The 26,730-nt window shown below is 41.4% G+C and overlaps 1 protein-coding gene across 1 annotated transcript in view; it reads right to left on the bottom strand.

The window, feature by feature from the left end:
- Positions 1-26,730, bottom strand: part of diaph2 (diaphanous-related formin 2) — a 765,099-nt gene that overhangs the window by 726,141 nt on the left and 12,228 nt on the right. Inside the window, exons 3-4 of the mRNA XM_080745541.1 lie at positions 4,511-4,543; positions 1,728-1,913 (exon numbers count right to left, since the gene is read on the bottom strand). Coding sequence (XP_080601667.1) covers positions 1,728-1,913; positions 4,511-4,543 — 219 coding nt within the window. The remainder of the gene's footprint in view (positions 1-1,727; positions 1,914-4,510; positions 4,544-26,730) is intronic.

Below are 26,730 nucleotides of genomic sequence, written 5' to 3'. Positions count from 1 at the left end.
ACAACATGTTGCGTTGTGACACATGTGAGCCAATTCCGACCAAGAGAGTACAGACCCCTGCGGTAAACCTATTGGTTAAAGCAGGGGTCTTCAACGATTTCAGGCCAAGGACCTCTTAGTTGAGAGAGAGATGAAGCAGGGACCCCCACAACCTTTTCAGAGATTCCATATAGTTTCATTGTTTGACAGCACAATCGTCAGTGTATTTTGGATTCATGTCAATTTGTGATATTTAACCATTTGAACCGTCAATACTTAATAAACTTGACCTTTCACTCTGTACTCAGTCGGCTCTTTTCCCCCCTCTACAATAAAGCTATTTGCCAAAAATAGACGATCTACAAGCTCACAGCGCCTTGCGCTGCTTGTAGATCTGCTATTGTTGGCTTAAAGCTATACTGTGTAAGATGCTCAACTAGTGGTCAGTAGCCCTATAGCAAACCGCGGTCGCGTCCGCGTCTTTCGCCCGTTTTTCGTACCTTCACACCCCCGCGTCTGCCTCCACAACGCCGAGAGCTATCTTTAGAGGGGTCCCTGGTTCCTGTGCGTTCAGGCATTCCGGAGAAACGGACTACTTCACCCTGCCTGGTGGTAGGCGAGATTACCTTTTAACTCATTTAGTGCCACCCCTTTCACCACTAGAGGGCGCCCAGTGGCCAGAGAAAATCCCATAGAGATATGCTGGTATATGCAGAAGCCCTGCAGCCATGACTTGCCTGAACACTTTCCTTTGTGCATGACTGCATGTACAGGAAGAGGATGAAGTTAGCTTGAAGTTAGCTATTGGCTACCAAGCATTTTAGAAGCCTTATTTTCGTCAACTTAGCCATGATTAAACCTTGCACACCTCATGCATGGGAAAAAAACAGAGAAGAATGAGCTCTGAAAAATCCTGGATTGCATTGGAGTGGATTTGTGCAGTTTGTTCACAGCTTTCAAACAAAAAAATCCGATTGGAAATCCGTTCAGGCATTCTTGAGATAATCGCCCTTATGTTTTACATGTAATGTAAACAAAAATGGCTGCCCTGTATGTTAGATGGGGTTGTATGGGGGTGGAACATGCAAAATCGCGATTGAAATCATGTTCACCAGATTTGATGGGGTCCAAAAAAAATAAAAAAAAATTCAAAAAAAAATTTTTCAAAAAAAAAAAAAAAATCTTTTTTTTTTTTTTTTTTTTTTTTTATATCCCGAACTTGTTCGGGATAGGCACCCTGTGATACGATCATATATCCCGAACTAATTTGGGATAGGCACTCAATGAGTTAAGTAAAGAGACACATGGGCGACTACAAATATGGCCGCCATAGCGACCCCACTTCAAGATGCGCTGTGATTGGCCGGCAGTGTATAACCCTCGCTGTGATTGGCCGGTAGTGTGATGACGCAATTTTTCCGCGAAAACCGGTCCCCGGTAGGGATCATAGAAAACATATAAAGAGAAGGCTTTAGAAGCTGAAAATAACGTAGTGGGGGTTCTAAAACTTTAGCGATTTAACAGTTAGGACAATTTTAAGATTTGTTTTATAAAAAAAGTTACATTGTATAACTTTAAGTTCTCTGAATATGGAAGCTAGTGGTTAATATAAAAAGGAGAAAAAAAAGTTTCTATCACACAAAGATTTGGAGGACCCCCTGTAGTGACTATGAGGACCCTCTAGAGGTCCCGGACCCCCTGCTGAAGAACCCTGGGTTAAAGACAAGTGGTTAACATGCTAGGCTCACCATCATCTTCTCAAAGAGGTCAATGATCTCCTTCTCCGAGAGGTTCAGGGAGCGGTCGTCGAACAGGGGCTGAGGCACGGGCAGCTCAGGAGCCTGGGGGGACAGCGGGTCCGTTGGGTGCTGAATGAGAGGCTTCTCCTTCTCCTTCTTCATCCCCGTCTTCCTGAAGCTGGTGATGCGGTCACGCTGAAAGGAAAGCAAGGGGAGAGAGGGTGCCGTGCACCATTAAAAAATGGTTGGCTGCGTCGCTGCCGATTAAAAAAGTACTTTCCCCGTGTCAACAACCTGTTTGAGTGGGAGAGAAAAGGGGTTTCTTAATGTCAGTAAGCATTGCTGGCTCGTCTGGAGAGTTCTGTAATTAGTATTAGCCTAAACATTGTTTATCTCCCACACCTTAAGCTGGTTGCACACTGCTGCGTTTTTCGTTGCGAAATGCGTTTTTCAGGGCAAGGAGAGAGAGCGAGATAGAGAGAGCAAGGGACCGAGTGGTGCGCGAAACGGACGGCAGTGTGCAAACGTGACTGACATAACGTGAGGTTGATCTTTTTATTCACGCGCTCCGAAATTCACCCCGATATTCGGCCCGAAAAACGCAGCAGTGTGCAACCACCTTTAGTCCTCCTAGCACAAAATAGATAAATAAGACAGTGAGAAGTCTAATAAGTGTCTTTAAGATTTCACTTACCGTGGAATGTGAGGTTCTGCTTGTTCACAGACAGTCTAATGAATAATATGAGCACTTATAATAAGTGTACAGCAACAACAACGTAGCTCCCTGCCATACCTTCAGCGAGCTACAGTTGAGACTGCTTGCTGTACTCATCTCTACTACTAACCATACAGAACTACATCATACTACATTCTACAGGTACATGGACAGAGGAGAGATTAGAAAGAGCCAGCAAACACCTGTTACTGAACTAGTGAAAGGAACGCCATGCAGCAGCCACCGTTAGTTACCTTAATTAGCAGAGAAAAAACATCTAGTTTAAATGGTTAATGTGTGTTGGGGGAGGGGGGCGCATGCTGAAAGGGTCGACAATCGACATACATACTGTAAAATGTTACAAGAAGATATGGAAATGGCATCGGTTTACTGAAATATTGGTGGATGGACCCAAAGCCAGCTGATATTTAGATTTGATTTTGATCTTTAGAAGCTTTAGTTACTGTACATGTTAAAGCTTACAATCACAAGTTATACACTGTAGTTCATGTACTGTATGTCTATGGCCTCGGGAGAACAATGCATGTGACTCTGTAGTAGGGTTGGGTATCGTCAGCGATACTTTTAATGGTATCGATTCACTGAACCGATACTATCGAGTATCGGTTCACGTAAAAACGAACGATACCTTGTTTCGATACTTTTGAATGCACCCCTTGCCGGTCGCATCTGTAACAGTTGGGCTACTGAAGGTTTAATGACTGCTTTAGTAGGCTACACTCGTTACTGTGAAAATTGCAGCAAATAGCCTATAATGTTTATTATTATGATAATGATCCAACGTCTATAAAATAGCCCATAGAAAAAGGGAAATAATAATTATAATAATAATAATAAATGAAAAGTATCGAAAATCGTATCGAAAAAGGTATCGTATCGATTCCCAGGTATCGAAAAAGGTATCGTATCGATTAAAAGGTGAACGATACCCATCCCTACTCTGTAGTCTGTATGCTGCAGGTGTGGAAGTTGGTTGGATTGTAAAACAAGGTAAATGAGAATGTAAGAACATAAATTCTGCCCCAGGCTTTAACAACTCTCCTTGAGTGCTTACTGAGATTGCTTACAGTAAATGATCTATGGGCCAATTAGGCTAGAGCGGATGCTGGATATTCAATACATGATAAACTACGTATGAAAAAAGGAGTTAAACTGTACTAAAATAACAAATATAAAATGGATCTTCATCTTTGAATCATAATGATCTGGCTTTTCTGCTGCTGCTGCTGCTGCTTCTCTTTGTTGAGATGCTGGGGAAGGTATATGATATATCGCCTATCTTATGTCGCCATATATCTTTTTGATCAAACGGTTCTTTACTTTTACTCAATGAGCTTTAGTTTCAGTCAACTAGTTTTAGTATTGTCTTGCGTATGTATGCTCAACTTAAGAGCACAGAGGAATTTAAACTTTTGCGCCTCGTGTAACTGAATCAGAGGTTTCTTAATACTAATCTAAATACTAAAGAGTTGGCCGGGCCTATGCGCTGGCTGGCCCTAGACTCTGGAACAACCTTCACCTCCATAGCAGCTCTCCTCCTTCACTAGAGGCCTTTACTGAAGACTCATTTCTTCACTGTGGCCTTTGACAATATTTGATTGTGTAAATTGTATAACTTTAGTTTGCAATGCTTTTTTAGCCCTTCTTATTTCTCTTTGTAATGCATTATGTTTCATGTATTAATCTGTTTTTTCTTTATCTTTGTCTGTCTGGGTTTCTTGTTTTTTAACCTGTACAGCACTTTGGTCGACCTTTGGTCGCTGTAATATGTGCTTTAAAAATAAAGTTTGAGTTGAGTTATGGGATATTATTGAAAGATTAATGTAATCCGTACAAGGCCTTTGATCATATGTTAATGACATGTGTGTCTTGGTTAATTTAACGCTCTGGTTCTTTTGATCCATACACATATTTCAGTTCAAAGTTCCATGCAGCCATGAACAGCAAACGGGATGCGTTGAGGTGGGATGAAACAAGATGGTTGAGGTGAGATGAAAAGAAGATGAGGATGTTAACTGAAAACAAGAGCACTCATAAATGAAAACAAGCACCTTACCACATCATCAGCCAATGTTTTAATGTGTATGTTCTGTTGGAGGGAGGGTACATTGTGAACAATAAAATCCAACTGAAAGTGACAACAGCCCAACGTGTATGTATTTAAGGAGTGCATTTACATGTGCAGCATATACAGGAAACCCCTCTTTGCCACTTAAAGGTTAAATGACATTCTGTTTTTACCAATCATAAAAGTCTTTGCCCTGGTCCTAAAAACATGTTTTAAAATGTTTAAACTTGAAAATCCACTCCATGGAGCCATGGTCTCTTTCTCTGTTCAGGTGTCATGAAAAACGGTCTGTCACCTGAAATACTCTATAATCACCACTAGGGGAGCCTCTCTCTCCCACTCATTCTAACAAATATTATTATAGCTTGAGTACAATTTTGAATATTTGTACTTTACTTGAGTTTTTCCAATTTTCAATTATTATACTTCTACTCCACTACATCTCAGAGGCAAATGCACTTTATCTCTCCACTACAATCATTTTGATTTTGATTATTAATACAAATCACTCACTTCAGCCCTTTAGGCCAGCAGTTCTCAAACTATGGTACCCAAACGTTCCCTTGCACTGGCCACACACACGCACACGCAGTCACGCACACACGCTCTCACACGCACGCTCTCTCTCTCTCTCTCTCTCACTCACACACACACACACACACAGAGAGGACCGCCCCGGCTCCAACACTGACCGAGAGATGCATGCATTGTTCGCAGACGCGATGCATTTGTTTCGCTGCTTTGCTTTGGTACAAGACACACTGTGACAGACACACACACACACACACACACACACACACACAGACACACAGAGGCTGAGCTGAGCCCTGAAGAGGCACACACGAACAGCATCGAGAGTCGCGAATGTTTTTTCTTACCCCGGGACCGAGGTTACCGGCTAAATGCCTCCGTTTAGAGTTTGATAGAACTCTATAGAGTAGAGAGAGAAGAATAGAGAGAGAACCACCTATTGCTTGTGTTATCATAGCGTTTTACTGTCTGCTCGCCGGGTCGCCGTGCCCGTGTGTGTGTGGGGGAGGACAGGGCAGCATGGAGTTATAGTAGGCTCTCCACGGAGCTCTGCTGCTCCGGGAGCAGAGCGCTGTCCTCTGCCTCGGTAATGAGGAGGGAGGCGCTGTCCAAGGACGCAGCCAGGGCGGAAAATACATAGCGATACATAGCGATTTTCACTATTTCACAAAAGCATAAACTGACTACTTGATATGAAGGATATTGATGTAAATAAGATATTTGAATGGACACATGTATTTTATATGCCCATATTTACGATTAAAGGACAATATAATGTAGAGATTACTTCCTCAAAACGTGGGCTGTGGAGAAATATAAACAGGGAGAGAGTAGAGCCCAGGAGGAGGAGGAGGGGGGGGGGGTGCACTAACTGCTAGTGACGACACTGTCCGAGAGCCAATGATCAGAGCATCAGAGCCTCATTATGCAGAAATCGTCAAAAAACCACAGATAACAGGGGAACGACTGCAAGTTAAAAGTTGGTGTTTTTTTGGTGTAATTGAGGCCAGGAAACATTAAAAAAAGCATAAAAAACTCAAAATTTATTTTTGGATGTCACCACCCCTTTAAGCCCTACTATATACAGTACTTTGTTGTATGACTAGTTATATGTATAGAATACAATCTCACTATTGTGACTAATTGTTATTGTGCGCTTGTAGATCGGTTAAGTTTGACATATTTTTTTGTCCAGTAATGATTTTCCAAATTAGGGACACCAACCATGACCACCTCTTTGAGGTGGTCATGGTTGCATTTGCAAATGTATATCTTTGTATAGGGCTACACAACAGAATAACCCAATTATCACAATTGGAGCAGCCCATGCAGATGATCCTGGTGGGCATATTTGAGTACCCTGAAATAAAAATAATAGAGTATCTCTGATTGATATCTGAATTTACTGTATTACTGTACATGTACAGGCACTCGTCTGTGTGAGGGAGACAACCCCAGACACATAAACTCACAGACATACACAGTAAAATGAAAAAAGCATAAATAATCGATATCATGAAGAACCCTTATGACCCCAGCCGTACGATGCCACCACCAGTGGAATGACGAGTTGAAGTTACCCAGCAATATTCCCACTTTTCTGCATGCAAAAGTTTAATTAATGTACAGTGGAAAAAGATGCAGAGCTCAAAAACAATATTCATGTGCATGTGTGCGCGTGTGCGTAGCATTTGGCTGTGTATACACAGAACATCTGGTGTGGTGGCGAGTGAGAGAGGAGCCACTGGCAATCATAAACTTATTACAAAGACCAGTCAAAGAAATTTGCCTCACTAAGCTTGCAATAATGCAGTGCTACCACAATCATTTCACAAAAACCCACCAATCCCTAACGTATTTACAAACCAAAAAAACGTCAACAATGCGTGCATATAATATCGTCTAGACTCTGAAACAACAAGCAAGCACGATAAACAAAAACAAAACACAAAAAGGAAAAACTCTTTTCCAAACAGATGTTTTTCCTCATTCCCGACACAATACGACAGACTACTGCCAAAGCCCCGTGGCTCTGCTAAGGACAGCCATTTGTAACACGCCTTGCACAGGAAGCCGCCGCAGCGCTCTGCCATATGCTGTGGTGCTAGGTTGAGAAGCGCTAACGAGCAGGGAGATGTGGGGTGCTGATGGCCATAAAGCATGCCTCTAGCCGCCGGGTTTCTCCCTTCTTCAGATCTGGAAACCAACAGCCAGGGACGTGCTGGTCACTGGGAAAAGCGGGACAACTCCCGAACGGCTGGTTCATTCCCGGCCGGTCCAGGCCGGCCATTAGGAAAAAAATGAAAATAAAATGTCGGCCTTCGTTCCATTTTGGGGGCTGGGCGGCCAACAAAGTAAATCGTCACTGTCGGGCAGAAACCTCGTATCTCCAAGTTTCAAATTTGTACATTTTTTCGCAAAGTAAAGCCCTGCTTCATCATACAAGGCCGTTGCACAAAAGTAGTGAAAACAGCAGATCTACAAGCACACAACGCCTCGCGATGCGAGGCGTTGTGTGCTTGTAGATCGGCTGTTTTCACTAGTTTAAATCATTTTTAAAGTGATCAATACAAAACAAACAGCTTTTGGACATACAAGGTTTCCACCCGGCAACAACGAAATATAACTCATGTACAGTAATTGGCCCACTGGCTTGTCACTTGTCATGATCTGAAATGGCAAATCTTTGAGTAGCAGCAGCTCTATAGCGTGCAATGAGGGCCTCTCCAACTCTTTTTCCCGGGCTGAATCAGGGGCCCAGCACGTCCCTGCCAACAGCGCTGGCTCTAGCTAGCACACTGCCTCTAAACTGCCATCCCCCTGCGTCCTCCTCAGTTGCTAGCCGTTGCTCTGGGGCTAAACACAGCACTGAGCACACATTCAAACTGCCATATCCATCACTGGTCTTACAGCACTACAGCATCCGATCAACAGTTTAGGAGTGGAAGCATTTCTTAAACGGCGAAAAAACAAAAGCAGCACTTTATTCACAGGATATTCAGGTATAATGTGTTGTCGAAGTCAGCTAGAGCTCGCCAACGCACAAGTAAAGATGACACATTTTGTTCCAGTGTTCAGTTGTGTGTGGTAAACATTGACTGTACAAAGAAGTAGAGAAATACCAAAGGTGATTTTGTGAAGACTAAAACTTACCAGTTATTACACTGCAGTGCCTAATGAAAACGTGTATTCACACAGAATAAGGCCCATCGCAATTTACCGTGAAGATGGTCTCAATTTCTATCTCTAACTCAGCGCTCATGTATCATTAAGCACAGTGTGCTCCATCAGAATCGTGTGAAAGAATTGCAGATTTTCAAGTAGGGAACTTAAACATATTCTAATCAATTTAACAACAATAGTGTTTGCTTAATTGCCTTAACTTGAGGGCCTTTCCTCACCCATTATCGCGGCAACACCGCAACAATGCAATTTAACATCTAACAATTATGCTTGTATGTCCTCTGGGCTTCCCCTGTTTATTTATTCAAATAAACGTTTTCATCGTAATACATTTTTATTACCAAACAACACCATCACAATCGCTCTTCAAATAACTAGTTCTAGGTCCCTTCCAAATCAATTATGATTATGACTCCATGCAGGTCAGTGAAATAAATGTAAAAAGAAAAAAACACACCAAGCTATTTCTCATAATTTGCGAGTTCTAGAGAGATAAAGGGCTCTATTTTGATTGTCTTAAAGGGGAGAACCACCCATTTTCAGCACTGAACTATGTCATTAATATACCTTTGAGTTGTTCTGTGGAAATAAGAAAAAGAGTTCGGAAAGCTGCGCGACGGAAAGTCAAAACTCTCAGACGAAACGGTCGGTGGTCGTAGACAGTATGGACAGGCCTTTAAGTTAAGGCATAAGAGATGGTACTTAAGACAAACTACAGCCCAAAGAATCTAGATGAACAGCCTACGCGATGCATCATTTTCTGTGACTATATATTTTTGTATAGCCTAGTTATTTGTAAAAATCACTAGCCGGGGCGCCTGGTGCCCTAGTGGACCAGGCGCATATAGGCATTGCCATTTCGGCATCAATGCCTGTCGGCGTCGCCGGTTTGATTCCCGATCCGGGCGACCTTTGCCGCATGTCACTCCCTGTCTCTCCCCCATTTCCTGTCAGTCTACTGTCCTATCCAATAAAGGCAAAAAGCCCAAAAACAAATCTTTAAAAAAAAAAATCACTAGCCACCAGGTGGCAGAATAAATAAAGGTCAGGCAGGCAAACGACCAACTTAGTTTTGAGTTGAATATACCACAGTGTGGGTTTTCGCAAAACAGGAAGTTTTCTTATTTCCAATTAATTCAACTAGACCATCTGTGTGTTGTCATTTTAGCTCACTCACTGGAACCATCACCATGAAATGGGTGGCAAGGTTCCTTGGAAAAAGTGTCTGGAAATGAGCGTACGCGGAAATTGGGTTTTACTTTAATGAGTTCTAATAATAACAACAGATCACTAGGAGCTAGGCATTGTTGGCAGTGAGGACTGCATTTCTAACAATCCTTGGCAACTTTGTGCCACTGCTGCGTGTCTGTGTGCCTCTGCCAACTTTTCATTTCGGCTATAGGCTAGTTACTGTCAGCATGTCTCGCATCTGGGGGGACGGGGGACACAGCAGGATATTTAATAAACAAATGTGACTCAAGTGTAAATGTTCTGTTAAAAGTGGAGCAGAGTTGAAAGTTATTTGAAAGTTAGAATTTAGATTGGAGAGCAGACTCACCAATTCACAGAAAAACTAGACTTTCAATTGCAACACTGGCAGAACTGTGGTGTGTGGATCATGTCTGACTAGAAAACAATATGCCTTAAGCATTCATTTATTTTGTTAGTCAATTATTCAGAAGGCAACTTAATATCAATATGCACCTATATCCTTTGGCCCTTTGCTTTCCCCTCCTCTCCATCATAGCAGTGCCAGTGTAGTGGGGCAGCACTAGTTGACGCCAACAGATTTGGAGAGTGGCAAGAGAGAGTGTCAGGGGTGTCAGAGAGTGGTTCTCAACCTGTGGTCCGGGGACCACCAGTTGTAATTAATGGTCCCCAGCTAAATGATGGAGAGTTGGTAACCAATTGGACTGTTATATCTTTAGAGATCTATAGAGATCATGTGTACCGGTTTGCGTGAAATTTGGATTAAATCTGAAGGAGTAAAAAATTATATTAATCCTGGTGGCGATATATAGGGCAGATGTGGAAAAAATGCAGGGCAAAGTTTGTTTTTTTTTCCTCTAGGGAGTGCGCATACAAAGTTTTACACAGATCAGTGCAGTTATAAGTATACAAGCTAATCGGCCTGTTATAGTGCCACCATGAGGCCAATTGTGTAATTTCTTCCTCTGCCTAGTGGGAATGTGCATGCACAATTTCACAGAAATCGCACACGGTGTTCATGATCATTTTGTTGAAAACGCAGCACTCCTGCAAACTTTGTAAGCCAATTTTAGCCAATCAGGTTGAATATGAAAAATCTGAAAGACCTGTTTCGTTTCATGACTGTAGAGATTCTGTGTACCGATTTTCTGGTCACAGACAGACACACACACAAACAGACGGACGGATGGACAGACACGGTGCAAAACACAGTCAAGAACTCCAGGCGAATACATTCTATCCACCTGTTTCCGCCAGAATTTACTGTAGAATTATTTGTGGGACACATCCGGTTAACAGCAGACATACAAGCTCACACCGTGTCGCAGATGCAACCGCTGTGAGCTTGTAGATTACACTCGGCTGCGACGCCGGAAATGCCGCACGCCTTCTGCGCAATGCACGATGGGACGTTGGAAACAAATTTTGCCAATACCAACTTGAATTTGTATAACCGCTACCGTCTTGATGCCACCCCATAGTAACTGAATTAGACGTAGCCTAAAATCAAGTTTGTCTGGATTAACGTTCAGAATCTACATAATGGCCCTGTGTAAACGGAGCGAGAGAGAGCAGATAAGAAGAGACTCAGTCAGCAGAGAACACAGCCTGAATACCGGAACTACGAATGATTCACCAAAGCATTCAACCAACATTAGTTCAACTAAATATAATGCATTATACATAGTATTTAATATAGCACAGTCCCAAAGAGAGGGGTGTTTTGGCAGAGGCCCAGAAACATAGAGAGTAGTAGAAAGAAGAGCAATGACTGATGGCTATAAAATACATGGGAAAACCCTTGTTCAATCAGCCATAGAGAACCCCACAGGCCAATCTGTGACCTCCAACTCCTCAGCACTGCTAATATGCATACTAGACCTACAATCCATGTCTTTACTTCATTAAGCCCGATTTATACTTGAGTTGTTAGCATACATGTTACTATGCTTCCTAGAACGCTCTATATGATTTGCCACTAGTACTCCCCCATTGAAACCACTATTATATTTTGAGAAGCTTTTCATGCATTTTTAACATCCTATAGACCCGATTTTCCTCTCGTCTCGTCAACGAAAACACACATACATCTCTTCATATTTTAGTCATGAAAGAGCTATGTTTAGCTTGCCAACGTCACGTCATCGTCATGAAGAAAGGGGGCGTTAACTAAATAATTTCGTCTACTTCATTGTTAACGAAAGCAACACAGTGTCCAAGCCTAATGAACACATTCAGTACCAAATAAGAAGCCTACTACAAGTTTTGTGAAAGAGGCTAACAGAAAGAGGTTACTCCACCAATTTATTACAGGATAACCTTGCCACCTGGCTTAACTTGGCCAACCACCCGGCCTTGCTAGGGGAAAAATAAACAGTGTCTATGATTACTAACGTGGTTTGAATTGGCTAACCACAAAGAGAATGCTGGTTATGCAGTAGTGCTTTGAAAACCCACATTTATTTTGTAGTGATGCCTGATGAAATGTAATACAAACCTGGCACGGCACTGTCATACATTTTCCACTAGTTGTATACCATGCACGAGGGGACATGATTTGAGCCATTTATGGGCCAAGTTGTTTAACCAAACACCACCGCAAGACAAGGAACTGAACTCTCTATTTTAACCCACAAACGCACCAAAAAAGGGAACAATGGGTTAAGGGTAACATCTTAAAAGGCTTAAGGACACTTTATTTTATTTTATTCTATTTTAAGAGCTCTACTTTATTAAGTAAGTTTCATACTGATGCCAGTACTGCAAATGTTTTGCTACTGTGTTTTTGACTGTCGCTGAGGTCAATAAAAATGGTCCTTTTCAGGAAATGTAAAAAAAAAAGAACCTGCAACCTCTGTTCCAATGTAGTTATTATTTAGACACAAGCGCTTGTTAAAGGGGAACTTCAGCCATTCTCACATTATATTCACATAATTGGTCCACACTAACGTTCAAAGGAGCGCTGTGGTTTGGACAGTTAACCTGCCTACCAGTGACATCGTCAATGGAGATTCCAAGCTAATTGAAACTACAGTTGTGAGCTTGTAGATAATTGATGCCATCTACTAGCTCACTACGGATAGGTGTGAGGGGTTTAGGGGGTGATTGAAGGCTGCTACATTCCAGCTTGTTGGCTCCATGGACAGCTCCAGTCTACCCAGCTGCCTTCCATTGATTAATAAGCCTTATATACCTTAATACATTATAACCACACATTTGTCCATTTGTGGTACAGCCCTATGGAATGCATGTGCTAACAACTGCATACTGTCCTGTAGTAATTGAACCACATTTCAAAAGGTGTAATGTCCCGGCTGAATCCTCATTCACCATCACAGTAGTGCTGCCCTCAGGACACTTGGCTTTATACTGGGTCACACGGAGAGGAGACACACAAACACTTTGGCACAGAGAGCATAGGAGTGTGAGTGTGTATGCATATGTGTGTGTGCGTGCGTGCCAAGTGTGTGTGTGGGGGGGTGGGGGTGGGGGGGGGGGACAAGGGGTGCAGTCAACCAAGAAGGCTTTCTCAGAGAGCTCAAGTAACTCTCACTCACTGTCTATTAGGCTGCAGTTCAGGTAGGCTGCTAACTGTGACGTGCTGTGCGCGTGTGTGTGTGTGTGTGTGTGTGTGTGTGTGTGTGTGTGTGTGCGTGCGTGCGTGCGTGCGTGCGTGCGTGCGTGCGTGTGTGTGTGTGTGTGTGTGTGTGTGTGTGCGTGCGTGCGTGCGTGCGTGCGTTCAATGTGTTGTGTCTTCCAAACAATGCTATCTTGTGATGAAGGCAGGTACACAGTTAGTTAACCATATTGAAACAAGTCCATTTTAGGATTGATTAACCGGGTGGGCTACATAACAACACCTCTGTTGTTCATCAATAGTCAAGATTAAGGCATGTACCACATTGGCTCTGACACCTGAGAGCAAGTCTAATTTGTAACTACCAACTATCAATAAAAAAGGCAAGAAAAGCAGGGAAAATAGTAATTATTCCTCATACAATGTTGTGCTGCCCTAGTAGTACGAAACATTCATCCTAAAGTGACCTTTGGAGGTTCTCAGACTGGATGCTCATTAATTGGCTCTAGAAGTGCCTGGTTCTAATATGGGACGTACACTGTTTTTGCTCCTAAAGTGAGAAAATGCTGACGTGCTGGCAGCACTAACGACGGCCCTGCAAGTGAAGCCTAGTATGCATCAGGCAAATTCCATGCCAACCCGCCAGGAATTTTTGAGATATGTTGTTTGGGACCAAAGTGTTGGGACCAAGTACGGCCCTACCAACGTTGCCATCCTTAGAGCCCCGCCGCTAATGGCACTGAAAATAACAATCTAATTAGAAGTTATGCAGAGCACTGGCGACAACGTGAGGATAAATAGGAGTGGCCCGTCCCTGTGTGCAAGTTGTAGCCTCGATAAGCATGTTGTTTAGACAACACATTCTCACTGACAACTCGTTGAGGTTCATCGATGCAGTGACAGACGACATGCAGGTGGCAGGAGTCGCAGAGGAAGACGCAGAAAACAGAACCAGGTGGAAACTGATGATCCGCAGTGTGACCCTCTCACTCTCAACTCGAACTACGGCACCTCGGTCAAGTGCCCCACATGTCACTTTACAACACAGTGAGTGGCCTCTAGTATATTTCAATGGCAGTAGTGTCCCAATCCACGTCATAATTTAGATGCCCTCAGTAGTACATACCTAAATAAATGAAAATATTTAAAACATTTAAAATCTATTTGAAAACCTCATATTTGATTTATGTTTTGTTTCTATAAACATTTAACTATTAGGCAAACGTATTAAAGATAAACAAAAATAATCTTGATAAAATGTTAAATATTATTGTGTGTGCATGCGTGCGTCAGAAAAGTCAAATAATGGCATATAAAGTATATTAGCCAGATCGATCTGGCATTATTTCATAGGCTATGAAATTGGATGTAAAGAGAAATAATGAGCCAGTGGTTCCATTACTTCTGGCATCTGCTGGTGAACATTAGCATGATCAAAGTCTCTTTCACTCATATACAGTTGAGCAGTGAACACAAAAAAAAATGCATTCAATGTTCCATCCGGCAAAGGCTGAATAGGAGGCAAATGTGTGCATTAGTCCGATGAGCAAAAATAGCCTTTGCTTACAACTGAGCAATGAGCCAGTGATCATTTCTATATTATTAGGTACTGAAGGGGAGGAAAGTGAAAAACAGAGAAAGCGAAAAACATAAAATAGTTATTAAACATTGGTTAAACCATGTTCAACTAGGGATGGGCGATATGACATTTCTTGCTGATATCGATATCTGATATAATTGTGGGCTTGCTGAAAGCGGGCACATGTATATTCGCCCAAATCTTTATATAGTAAGGTTATTCTCCTCAAAACTGTCCTACAATACAAAGGCAGGGCCTTTAGCCAATGAGGGAGCAGCATTCTTGGTGACAACACCAACAAGTGCGACCTGATATAAATAACAACAACACCCACACGAAATCTTTTGTAGTTTTTGAAATATTTAACTTTAAGCACCCACTGCATTTCCAATTGGAAATGAGTCTAGAGAGAGGAAGAGAGACCCATTCAATCCCTGTAGGAGTCCAGTAGGAGTCTCAGAAGTAATGTTGGAGTGCCCGTTGGGCAGATCTTTAAGCCCATATATGGTGTTCCATGTTGGAGTGCCTGCCCATTGGGTAGATCTTTATGCCCATACATGGTGTTCCATGCTAAGTCATTGTCGTTATGATCTTATTCTGTATGAATATAAAAAACTCACATACGTGTGAAGTGAGCAGTGCTCATTTCGCACTAGATATACTGATATCCTGTGACCATGATGTCATGTCATGTGTAGTTATAACCCCATGGGAAAACCCTTGGAAAGCTTACATCAAAATTACTTCATCCAATTAGAAAGCCCTTGGAAAAACACATGGTTCAAAAACGCAAAGCCACGTATAGGAGGAGTTAGCACCACTCAAAAAGTAATATTTGTGTCCATTCTGAAAAAGGAATACAAACACTGAATTTGAAAAAGCAATGACTCTTTATTCCAAAACTAGGAATGCACCGTTACTGAAATGTTGGCCCATATCCCAACATAAACAGCTTGAATGTAGTATTTTTATTTAAAAATGTTCCAACTTGTTGACCCTTTTGAAAGCTTCCCCAGAAAACACGAAAAGAATCTGCAGCCTTCATCATCACAAAAGGAATTTTCAGGCTTTAAAAATGTTCAACATTATTATAAAATAAAATATCGACTAAAACCGAAATATTATTTTGATATCGGTTCGATACTGATATTGCATTTTAAGGCCAATATCAGCCGATACCGATATGTTAACCGATTAAATTTGTCCATCCCTACTTTCTTTTTTTTTTTTTATATATATCTTTATTCATGTCACATATGTTTCAACATTGTACATCAAACAAGTCAATATTGCAAAGACATTCTTTTTCTTTTTTTTTTTTCTTTCCCCCTTTTCCCCAACCCTCCCCCCATGTTGCTATCATTAATCACTCCTTGAAACAATAATAAAGACAGTAACAATAAAATAAATACAAAACAATAAATCAGCGTACACAATATGCACGATAGTAAAGAAAAATAGTTACACAAACAAAGTTAAGTACAATAAATTAAAATAAAAAAATAAAATATATATATATATATAATATATATAATAAAATACCAATGGAATTAAGTCTCCTAGAAACCATAGTTGTATTATTTACACAGATCAAGTCGATAGAGTGCTAACAGACATCATCCTCCTCAATTATGTATATCATTACAAGTTGCCCCGAGAGGTGGCCATTAAATATTCTGAGTTGTACAGTGTTGGTCAGTCTACTGCAAGTGTCCTCAGACCCTCAAAGTATGTGATAAGTGGTTGCCAGGTTGAGAAAAATCTGTCTACCGATCCCCTCAGTGTGAATTTTATTTTTTCCAATTTTAGAAATCCCATGATGTCCTTCAACCATAAATCAGCAGAAGGAGGGGTTGGAGATTTCCATAACAGTAATATCCTACGTCTTGCCACTAATGTTGCGAAGGCCAATATGTTGGATTTCTTTGTTGTTAGTAGCTGAAAATTCGATGGCACTCCAAAAATAGCTATTTGGGGTGAAGGTTCCAATTGAACCGAGAACACTTCAGAGAGAATCTCAAAGATTTTTGTCCAATATTGTACTAGCTTTGGGCAAGACCAGAACATGTGAGTATGGTTTGCTGGCGATAGCGCACAGCGATCACATTTGTCATCAACATCAGGATATATCTTAGCGAGCTTTGATTTACAATAATGAAGTCTATGAAAGATTTTAAATTGAATAAGTCCCAATCTTGCACATGACGTCGACGTATTAATCCTGTCAATAGCCCCGTCCCACCACTCGTCAGGAAAGGCTTCACCCAATTCAGTCTCCCAATTCTCCCTGTTTTTGGCCAGTGGGAACATGTTTAGTTGGGTGATAGAATAGTAAGTCATTGAAATATGTCCTTTTCCTCCGGGTTGCAATTTTAGGAGAGTTTCCCAAGGTAGATCCCTCGGCCTCTCAGGGAATGAAGGGAAATGATTTCTAACAAAATCTCTGATTTGGAAAAAACGAAACTGATTATTTCTGGGCAGGTCAAATTTGGTCCGAATTTTATCGAAACTACAGAATATGTTTTTCTCATATAGGTCAGAGAATTTAACAATTCCCTTATCTTTCCAAATGGTGAAAGCAGAATCTAGTGTAGAGGGAGGAAACAAATGGTTGTGAACTATGGGGCAATTTATTGAGCTGTCTTTGAATTTAAAATGGGACCTCAGTTGCGACCAGATTTTTAGAGAAGCGATGACCACTGGATTAGTAGTATATTTAGTCGGTGATAAGGGAAGTTTAGAATGGACCATTACAGCAAGAGAGGTTGAGCGACAGGATTGGGCCTCTAATAAGCACCAGTCCGTCGATGGGGAGTGGAACCAGTAGGCCAACTTCTGCACATTGGCAGCCCAATAGTAAAATGTAAAATTTGGAAGGGCCAGGCCACCATCTTCGCGACTTCTTTGTAAAGTAGAAATTTTAATTCTAGACTGTTTACCCGCCCATATAAATGGTGATATGATCCGATCAAGAGCTACAAAGAATGATTTAGGGATGTATATTGGAATACATTGAAAGAGAAAGGAGAATTTCGGAAGTATAGTCATTTTAACAGATTGAATCCTTCCTGTCAGAGACAGAGGCAAGCTATCCCATCTTTGAAGATCTAACTTTACTTGGTCTAATAGGGGGGTAAAATTTGCAGAAAAAAGTGAAGTGAACTTGTTCGTAATATTTACACCTAGATATTTGAAACCAGAGGCTGAAATGTGGAATGGCACATCTGTTTGTGCAATACTTTTTGCGCTATCGTTAATAGGGAAAAACTCGCTCTTTTGATAGTTCAGTTTGTACCCCGAGAAGCTACCGAAATCCTTTAATATAGCAAGCACATGAGGGATGGCTGGGACAGGGTTGGATAGGTACAATAGTAAATCATCAGCATAGAGAGAAACCCTGTACTCAGTACCCCCACGCACTATCCCACGGAAGAGTCGTGAGGTCCTCAACGCTATAGAAAGCGGTTCGATTGATATCGCAAATAAGAGTGGGGATAGGGGGCAACCCTGTCTTGTCCCTCTAGTCAGGGTTAAGTACTCTGATCTAGAACCGTTAGTACAGACACTCGCCTTAGGGGAGGTATATAGAAGTTGAACCCATGAAATGAAAGTATCACCAAAACCAAATTCTCTAAGTACCATGAACAAGTATTCCCACTCGACCCTATCAAACGCTTTTTCGGCGTCCATAGCAATGGCCGCCTCAAAAGTATTGGATGGTTTTGACGAGTACACTAAATTCATTAATTTCCTAACATTTGAAAATAAGTGGCGTTTTTGTATAAAACCAGTCTGTTCCTCTGAGATAATATCAGGTAAGGCTTTTTCCAGTCTAATGGCAAGTGTCTTAGCCAGAATCTTACTATCAACATTTAGCAAGGAAATAGGTCTATAAGATCCACAGCTAGTTGGGTCTTTATCTTTTTTGAGAATAAGGGAGATAGTTGCCTGTGTTAGAGTTGGCGGAAGAGCTCCATTAGTCAAGGATTCGTTGTACATGTCGAGCAGTAGAGGAGAAAGTTTTTCGCTAAATGTTTTATAAAATTCTGAAGGGTAGCCGTCCGGGCCTGGAGATTTATTGCTCTGCATTAATTTAATGGCCTCAGTTAGCTCCGTTAGAGCTAAAGGTTTATCTATCCGCTCTGCCTCGGCTAAGTCGAGTTTAGGGAAATTGAGATTTGAAAGAAATGCTGTTGCATCAGATGGGTCGTTTGGAGACTCCGATTTGTAGAGAGTGGAATAAAAACTAGCAAATGCCTGGTTGATTCCAGAGGGAGTTGTCTGTAATGTATTAGAGCCATCTTTTATCTGCAAGATCTGCCGGGTGGCAGCTTGCCGCCTAAGTTGGTGTGCTAAAAGGCGGCTGCATTTATCTCCATGTTCGTAATACCGTCCCTTCGATCTAGTTAGTAGCTTCTCAGCGGTTGTTGTAGTCAGTAAATTAACTTTATTCTGAAGGTCGAGCCTCTTTTTACATAACTCTGGGGTAGGGTTTGACACTATGAGTTTGTCCAAATCAGCGATGTCCTTACATAAACCGTCAAATTTTTGTTGTTTGGCCTTGTTGGATGATATTGAGTATGAAATTATTTGGCCTCTGAGAAAAGCCTTCAACGATTCCCATAAAATGGAGGCAGAAGTGTCTTCCGTTTTGTTTGTAATAATAAAAGTGTCGATCGAGCTGGAAATGTAGTCGCAGAACTTTTTTTCAGACAAAAGCAATGAATTGAAACGCCATAAGGGTCTTTCCCTTTGACAGTTAGAGAAATTTATATCAAGTTGTATAGCTGCATGGTCTGAAATGACTATAGCCGTATAATCACATAATTCAACGGCTGGCAGGAAAGACTGATCAACAAAAAAGTAGTCAATTCGAGTAAATGTTTTGTGCACATTTGAGAAAAAGGAGAATCCTTTTGTTTGAGGGTTTCTCTCTCTCCAGGGATCAACACAACCATTTTCCTTCATGAACACATCAAAGGCTTTAGCCATAGCCGATTGTTGTTGAATTTTAGGGTTTGATTTGTCTAATGCAGGGTTCATCGCTGAATTCAGATCTCCCCCAAAGATGAGGCGGTGAGTATCTAAGTTGGGAAGAGATGACAAAAGATTGTTCGCAAATCTGGCATCGTCCCAGTTTGGGGCGTAAACATTCACCAAGACTACTGGTATCTGATGAAGAGTACCCGTTAGAATAATATACCGCCCCGCATTATCAACTTTAGTGTCAGAAATAGTGAAGTTTAATCTCTTATTTATTAAGATGGCAACCCCTCTAGTTCTACTATCCAGGCTTGAATGGAAATATTGGCCCACCCAATTGCTGCGTAATCTAGTATGATCAGATAATCGAAGGTGAGTCTCTTGTAAGAAAGCAATATCTGGTTTCAGCCTTTTCAATTGTAAATAAACTTTGGATCTCTTTATCGGCCCATTTAAGCCCTTCACATTCCATGAAATAAACTTTATATTGGAGCATCTACTCATACCATTTTAGTTGGGTCAAGTAAAAAAGTGGAGGATGACTTGTCCGTTGCACTCCTAGCGTATGACTTGTAATATCGTGTGACATAGAGAACAGTTTACAAGCATTATTACACATCCTGAAGACTTATTAAATACAGAAAGCAAAAGGACAAACAAAAACATAAATACAGTGTCGAGTGTGGTCGATAGCAATATTCCCCGGTTCCCTAAGTCAGCTTTCCAAAAAGAAAAGGACAGCGGGAAAAAATATCCAAAACGCTTCCAATCGGTGTTATTCCTGATCATAATCTATTCTAATCTGAACGCGTGTTGGGTGACTCCCCACATAGTCACAATCATAACCATAGTATTGACATTGAAAATAGAACAAAAAAGTTTTAGTACACAAAAAAAAAAAGAAAAGAAGTTCAAACCCGAGTAAGGTTACCAAGTGTTAAGAATAATGAATTTAACCAATGTATTCCCAATTATGAGGGAAAAGAGGGATAGGAACATTAACAGTGCTACTCCCAATTAGTTAAAAAAAAAAAAAGAATAGCAAAGAGAAGAAAACATATACATATATACTGTAGCAAAGGCTATAATCTATCTCCATCCAGTGAGTATCTCCCGAGGTCCATCTGTATATAGCGTATTATGGTAGAGGCTAAGAGGGCATTATGGGTACGCAAAAGACTATATAGAGTAAAATACGAGAATATGAGTTTCATCTAAACCATCTTTTTTTTTTTTTTTTTTTTTCCCAATGTATTATAATATATGGTTTTTAATTATTATCAATTCACTTGTATAGGACATCCATTCACCCCATGAAGTATTATCAGTAAATAATTAAAAAAAAAAAATAATAATAATAATAATAATAATAATAACTCTCAGGAGTGTGGTATAGAATCAGCAATTTCAGCAAAGCCAAATGTACTCATCTAATCCATCTATCAGCATATATTTCCCTTTGGTGTATTCTGCAGAATTGCCACTGGATGGAGGCAGAAATCACAGAGTGCTAAGAACTACAATTGAGAACTACAAAAAAAGGGATAGGAACATTAACAGTGAATAGCAAAGAACAGAACAGAAAAGAAAAGAAAAGAAAACATATACATATATACTGTAACAAAGGCTATAATCTATCTCCATCCAGTGAGTATCTCCTGGAGCCCATCTGTATATAGCGTATTATGGTAAAGGCTAAGAGGGCATTATGGGTACGCAAAAGACTATATAGAGTAAAATACGAAAATATGAGTTTCATCTAAACCATCTTTTTTTTTTTTTTTTTTTTTTTTCCCCAATGTATTAAAATATATGGTTTTTAATTATTATCAATTCAATTCACTTATATAGGACATCCATTCACCCCATGAAGTATTATTAATAAATAAAAAAAATAAAAGTAATAACTCTCAGAGGGGAGGAGTGTGGTATAGAATCAGCAACTTCAGCAAAGCCAAATGTACTCATCTAATCCATTTATCAGCATATATTTCCCCTTGGTGTATTCTACAGAATTGCCACTGGATGGAGGCAGAAATCCCAAAGTGCTAAGAACTACAATTGAGAACTACAATAACCAGAGATCCAAATGGAGGGTTTAGGTAGGGGGCAGTAGGGCGTCAGTGAAGAAAACCACAACAACCATAACAGAAAGTAGAGTAAGCTCAAGAGTAGAACATTATGTCACGTGTCATAAGAGGGAGGTTGTCACTCAGTCACAGACCTAGAGGCAAAGCAACGTGACACGATATCTCTCCTCCCCCTACACGTTTACAGCAACAGAAGAAAAAGAAAAGAAAAAACAGCCACTGAGCATTTAATCACTCAAGTCGCATATACCGAGGTTACCCAAACCTGTCTCGGTCCACATTTACATCTTGTTCATAAGCTATATAGCAGACTCACGTGCACCAGTTAAAGGGAAGTTAAGAAATGAAAGACAACATTTAACTCCGATTTCCAGTAGGTCTGACAATTAGCTTACATTATGATTGTTGCGTGTCATGATCATAAAAAAAAATAGAAAACAATAAGTCGCCCGTTTCCCCCCTCCCCCCAAGTAAGGAAATATAGACAGAAATAATAAAACAAAAAAAAAAGAAAAGTTAAGAGTCCAAACAGCTCGTAGTTTAAAGCCAAAAAAGGAACGGAAAAAAAAGTTTTGTAGAGAAAAAAAAGTAGATAATAATAATAAGTGCTATTCTAAATGTCCATAGCATTGTCCGAGAGCGCACCATCCTGTTCCCCAATCCTCAATCCCCCCCCATATCAACAAGTCCGAAGTAATAGTGGCTGGTTGGGATTAAATACAAATGTGTATGCACTTATAGAGTGTTTATCCCACACCTAGGTCCATTTTGTCAGGCTCGACAGCATCGTTACCTGTAGCAGCATAAGTTGAGGTGTCCACGTCTTCGTACACGTCGCCTCCTCCCGCAGTTGAGTTGACATCGTTGATGGCTCGATCCAGGTTGGCCGCGCCGCCTCCCCCAGTCGCGCCGCGGTCGTCGTTGTCGTCCTCGCCGGGGACAGTGGCACCATCCTCCTCCTCCGGTTCGGCGGCGTCTCTATCCTCGGTCCGGGCGGCGGCGTTAACATCCAGTGGTGGGTCGGGGAGTGGAGCGATGTGCTGGTCGTAGAACAGCTGTGCGTCTGCGGCGGTCTTGAATTCGTGGGTTCTGTTCTTGAATTCCAGTTTTAAGACAGCGGGAAAGACGAGGCGGAATTTGAGTTTTTTAGCGAATAATAAAGATTTAATTCGCAGGAATGAACTTCTAAGCTTGGCCGTGGCAGGGGCATAGTCCGGGTAGAAAATGAGCTTCTGGCCTCTCCAGTTGAGCTGGCTCCGGTCGGCTTTTAGGGCACGGACTTTGTCTTGGAAGTAGTGGAAACGTACTATCATCACCCTCGGTTTTGCAGAGGCACCCGAGCGCTCTTTACCGATCCTATGGGCTCTGTCCAAAACAGGAGGAGAAGGGTACACATCAGGCCCGAGCACTTTGAAGAAAAGGTTAGACATGAATTGAACGCAATCTTTCCTCTCCTCTGCGCTCTTTTCGACGACGTTCATGACTCGCAAATTGCAGCGCCTGGACCGATTAGAAGCGTCCTCCATTCGTTCACTGAGGGAGGCGTTCTGAGTCGTGAGTTGTTCGCACAGTCGTTCAAGAACGGTGACTCGGTCTGTAAACTCCGTCAGGCCTTCCTCCAAGTCAAAAATACGCTGGCTGTGATCTGTGATAGCCGTCTTCACCTCCTCCATAGCCTTTGTCAGAGGAGAGAGTGCCTTTCCAATCACCCTTTCGGTCACCCTTCCAGCTATCTCTTCCATAGAAGCAGTCAGTATTAAGCGGAGAGCCTCCAGGTCTGGTGGGAGGCCAGAGCTAACAATGCTAGCTCCATTAGCACTAGCTGTGCTAGCCGCCGGGCTGGCCATGCTGTCTGTTGCTCTTTCGTCGGCAAGTGATCGCTGCTGCCGTGTAATATATCCGCTCAGGTTCTTCTGCTGCGAGCTTTTACCACCTCGGCGGGACATGATACATTAATAGCTACTCAGGGTCTTCTTCCAAGTTGAACTATGTCTCAATAAACGGTTTAAATCAATTTAAATGGAAAGTTTGCGGAGAGCCACCTTTTCGTGCGTGTCTCCTCTCCTACATCCTAACCGGAAGTCCCATCCCTACTTTCAACATGGTGTTTCTATTTTGGCCATGTCATTATAGGCCAAAATGTTCCAAAAACAATTCTAAAATAGTGCAAATATCGTATCTACTGTACAAGCATTGTGACTTGTGAGCTTGACGATCAGCTATTTTCGACATTTGGTGTACCACGAAGGTTATAAGGCTTTAGTGGTTAATCAATGCAATGTTCGACTGGAGTCTGTAGTCCTACATTCCAGGTTGCAACAGAATTAATCTAACAGAGTAGTGTGAATGTGTAGATTAGATTAGTTCTGTGTCAGAAACAGAATCATGCTCCCACGTTCAATAGGCTTTTCCAGTAAAGCAAGCTCTGTTCCCTTATAGTGAGAATGTTAAGGGTTTGCAGGTTGAATTACCACAGTACAGATTCACAAATGTGCACCAACTAGCACATGTGTGAAAAGCTGTACAGGTTGTGTAACAAAGAAAGCTAATTTCTATGATGATATTCAGGTGTGAATACAGAAGTGGGAGTGAGATTTAAATCACAAAGAATGCTAATACCAGCACTGTGTTACAGAGCTGTCTGCATGCCAGAAAGTCAAGTTCTCTCACACACACACACACACACACACACACACACACACACACACACACACACACACACACACACACACACACACACACACACACACACACACACACACACACACACACACACAAAAGAAGAGTGTCTCTCTCAACCAAGCAAATCTGTTATTCACAATGGGTCATAATGAAACACTTGTCCTCCCTGCAAACCGAATTTTGGTGACAATCAGATTTCTTCACAAACTGAATGCCATTTTGCCCCCCGTCCCCCCAAACAACCACTGGTCCTATCAAATTGGTTCATGCAGTGTTGGTTTTCGCAACAAATGTGGGCTTCAGCTTTGTTTCCAAATAAGACAACCTCAGAAAGAGTGATTAATGGTTTAAAAAAAGAAAGAAATGTACTAGGATTTCAGTGAGAGCTCAAACTGCCTTTAAAAGGGCATGAGCCCTTGGTATGGTATGGTTGTTATTTCAGGAAAGCACTGGTACTGTTTACAATTTCCTAAAACAGCTACTATTGAAACAGGGGAAGCCCAACAAAGGCCGGTGGGGGTTGTGATTTGAAAGGCTCTGCACTGGACTGGACACCCCTGACCATGTGACTGACCGAAGACTAGCACAGCATTTGCCCTCAAGTTAGCTTGGCGTCTCTGGGATTTGAAAGGCAATTTCTAAGCACACTTTTCCCCTTGGGGGTTTTAGTGTGATACACTGACTATTTACAAAAAAACATGGGTTTTCACGAGAGGAGCGACGATGCACATGGGAGCTACTGATCTCCTCATGATGTTTACTCAAAACAATTTCTGTGTCTGTGTCAACTTTACAGAGCCAGCTGGGGAAAGATAATGTGTATCTAATCTGGTCCTACTGTATGCTCTGAAATACTGTAACTTTATGAATGAAGAAAGAGAGATGATGGCGATAAAAACGTGTTTCCGAACATTTTCAAAAATAGCAGTTTGAGAAGCATGCCACGGCCAAAATGCTCAAAAAAAGGTTCAAAATGTTCTGGAAAATAGGGCTTAACTCATTGAGTGCCAGCCTATCACCACTAGAGGGCGCCCAGTGACCAGAGAATAATAGAGATATGCTGGTAATGCATGCCCAAGCCCTGGAGCCCAAGCCCAAGCCCTACTTGCCTGAACACTTTCCTTTGTGCATGTACAGGAAGAGGATGAAGTTAGCTTGAAGTTAGCTATTGGCTACCAAGCATTTTAGAAGCCTTATTTTCGTCAACTTAGCCATGATTAAACCTTGCACACCTCATGCATGGGAAAAAAACAGAGAAGAATGAGCTCTAAAAAATCCAATGCAATCCTGGATTGCATTGAAGTGGATTTGTGCAGTTTGTTCACAGCTTTCAAACAAAAAAATCCGATTGGAAATCCGTTCAGGCATTCTTGAGATAATCGCCATTATGTTTTACATGTAATGTAAACAAAAATGGCTGCCCTGTATGTTAGATGGGGTTGTATGGGGGTGGAACATGCAAAATCGCGATTGAAATCATGTTCACCAGATTTGATGGGGTCCAAAAAAAAAAAAAAAAAAATCAAAAAAAAATTTTTCAATTTTTTTTTTTTTTTTTTTTTTTTAAAAGCCGAACTTGTTCGGGATCGGCACTCTACGATACGCTAATAAAGCCGAACTAGTTCGGGATTGGCACTCAATGAGTTAAGTGGTTAACACCATGATCCAAGGCATCGTCACATTCTCATCCAATAAGCGAGAAATGAATGAATTGAATTTCCCTCCCTTGGCATAAAATGGTCTTCTAATCTAATATGATATGATATAATAATACAATCTATTGATGGTCATGAATGAGCCCCAATTAAGAAGAGAATGGTGTCAGAGCAGCCAGTCTTTTTCTTCCACAGTAAGATTAAAGCATTCTTCACCACTTCCTTTTTCCAGCTTCCTGAGTCCTATGAAACACTCACATGTGGTGCGTTTCCTGCCCTTTTTTTTTTTTTACATGGTCTCTCCACCCTCTCCGTCTCACTCACACACCCACAATGCACAACCCACAAGTGACAAATAAGTATAAAATAGCACAGACATGGCAACTCTTAAACTCACAAACATAGCTAATGCACTTACAGAGTGATTCAGAGCCATGCAAAATATAGAATACCAAACGTGATGACCAGTGGCAAGCTTTAGTGAAATATGATATACATTTATATTGTCAGGAGGACCTCAGGAAAGACAACTTTGCTGAGAAAGTGACGCTTTATGTTTGTTTCTTCATCTTGAGCAAGAATAAGCTCCGCATACAGAGATTCAAAACCTTTCGCGCCGTTCCGGAAAACCGTGTGTCGGGTCGAGGCCGGGCACTGCACTCTGCAGCTACATACTGTAACTCCACCTGTCGCATCACAACATGTAGTGAGCTTATAGT

The sequence above is a fragment of the Nannobrachium achirus genome, assembly GCF_963921795.1.
Source record: "Nannobrachium achirus genome assembly, chromosome: 17".
NCBI classification, from domain to species: domain Eukaryota; kingdom Metazoa; phylum Chordata; class Actinopteri; order Myctophiformes; family Myctophidae; genus Nannobrachium; species Nannobrachium achirus.
Note: the sequence above shows the minus strand (reverse complement) of the source record. Positions and strands in the feature narration are given on the sequence as shown.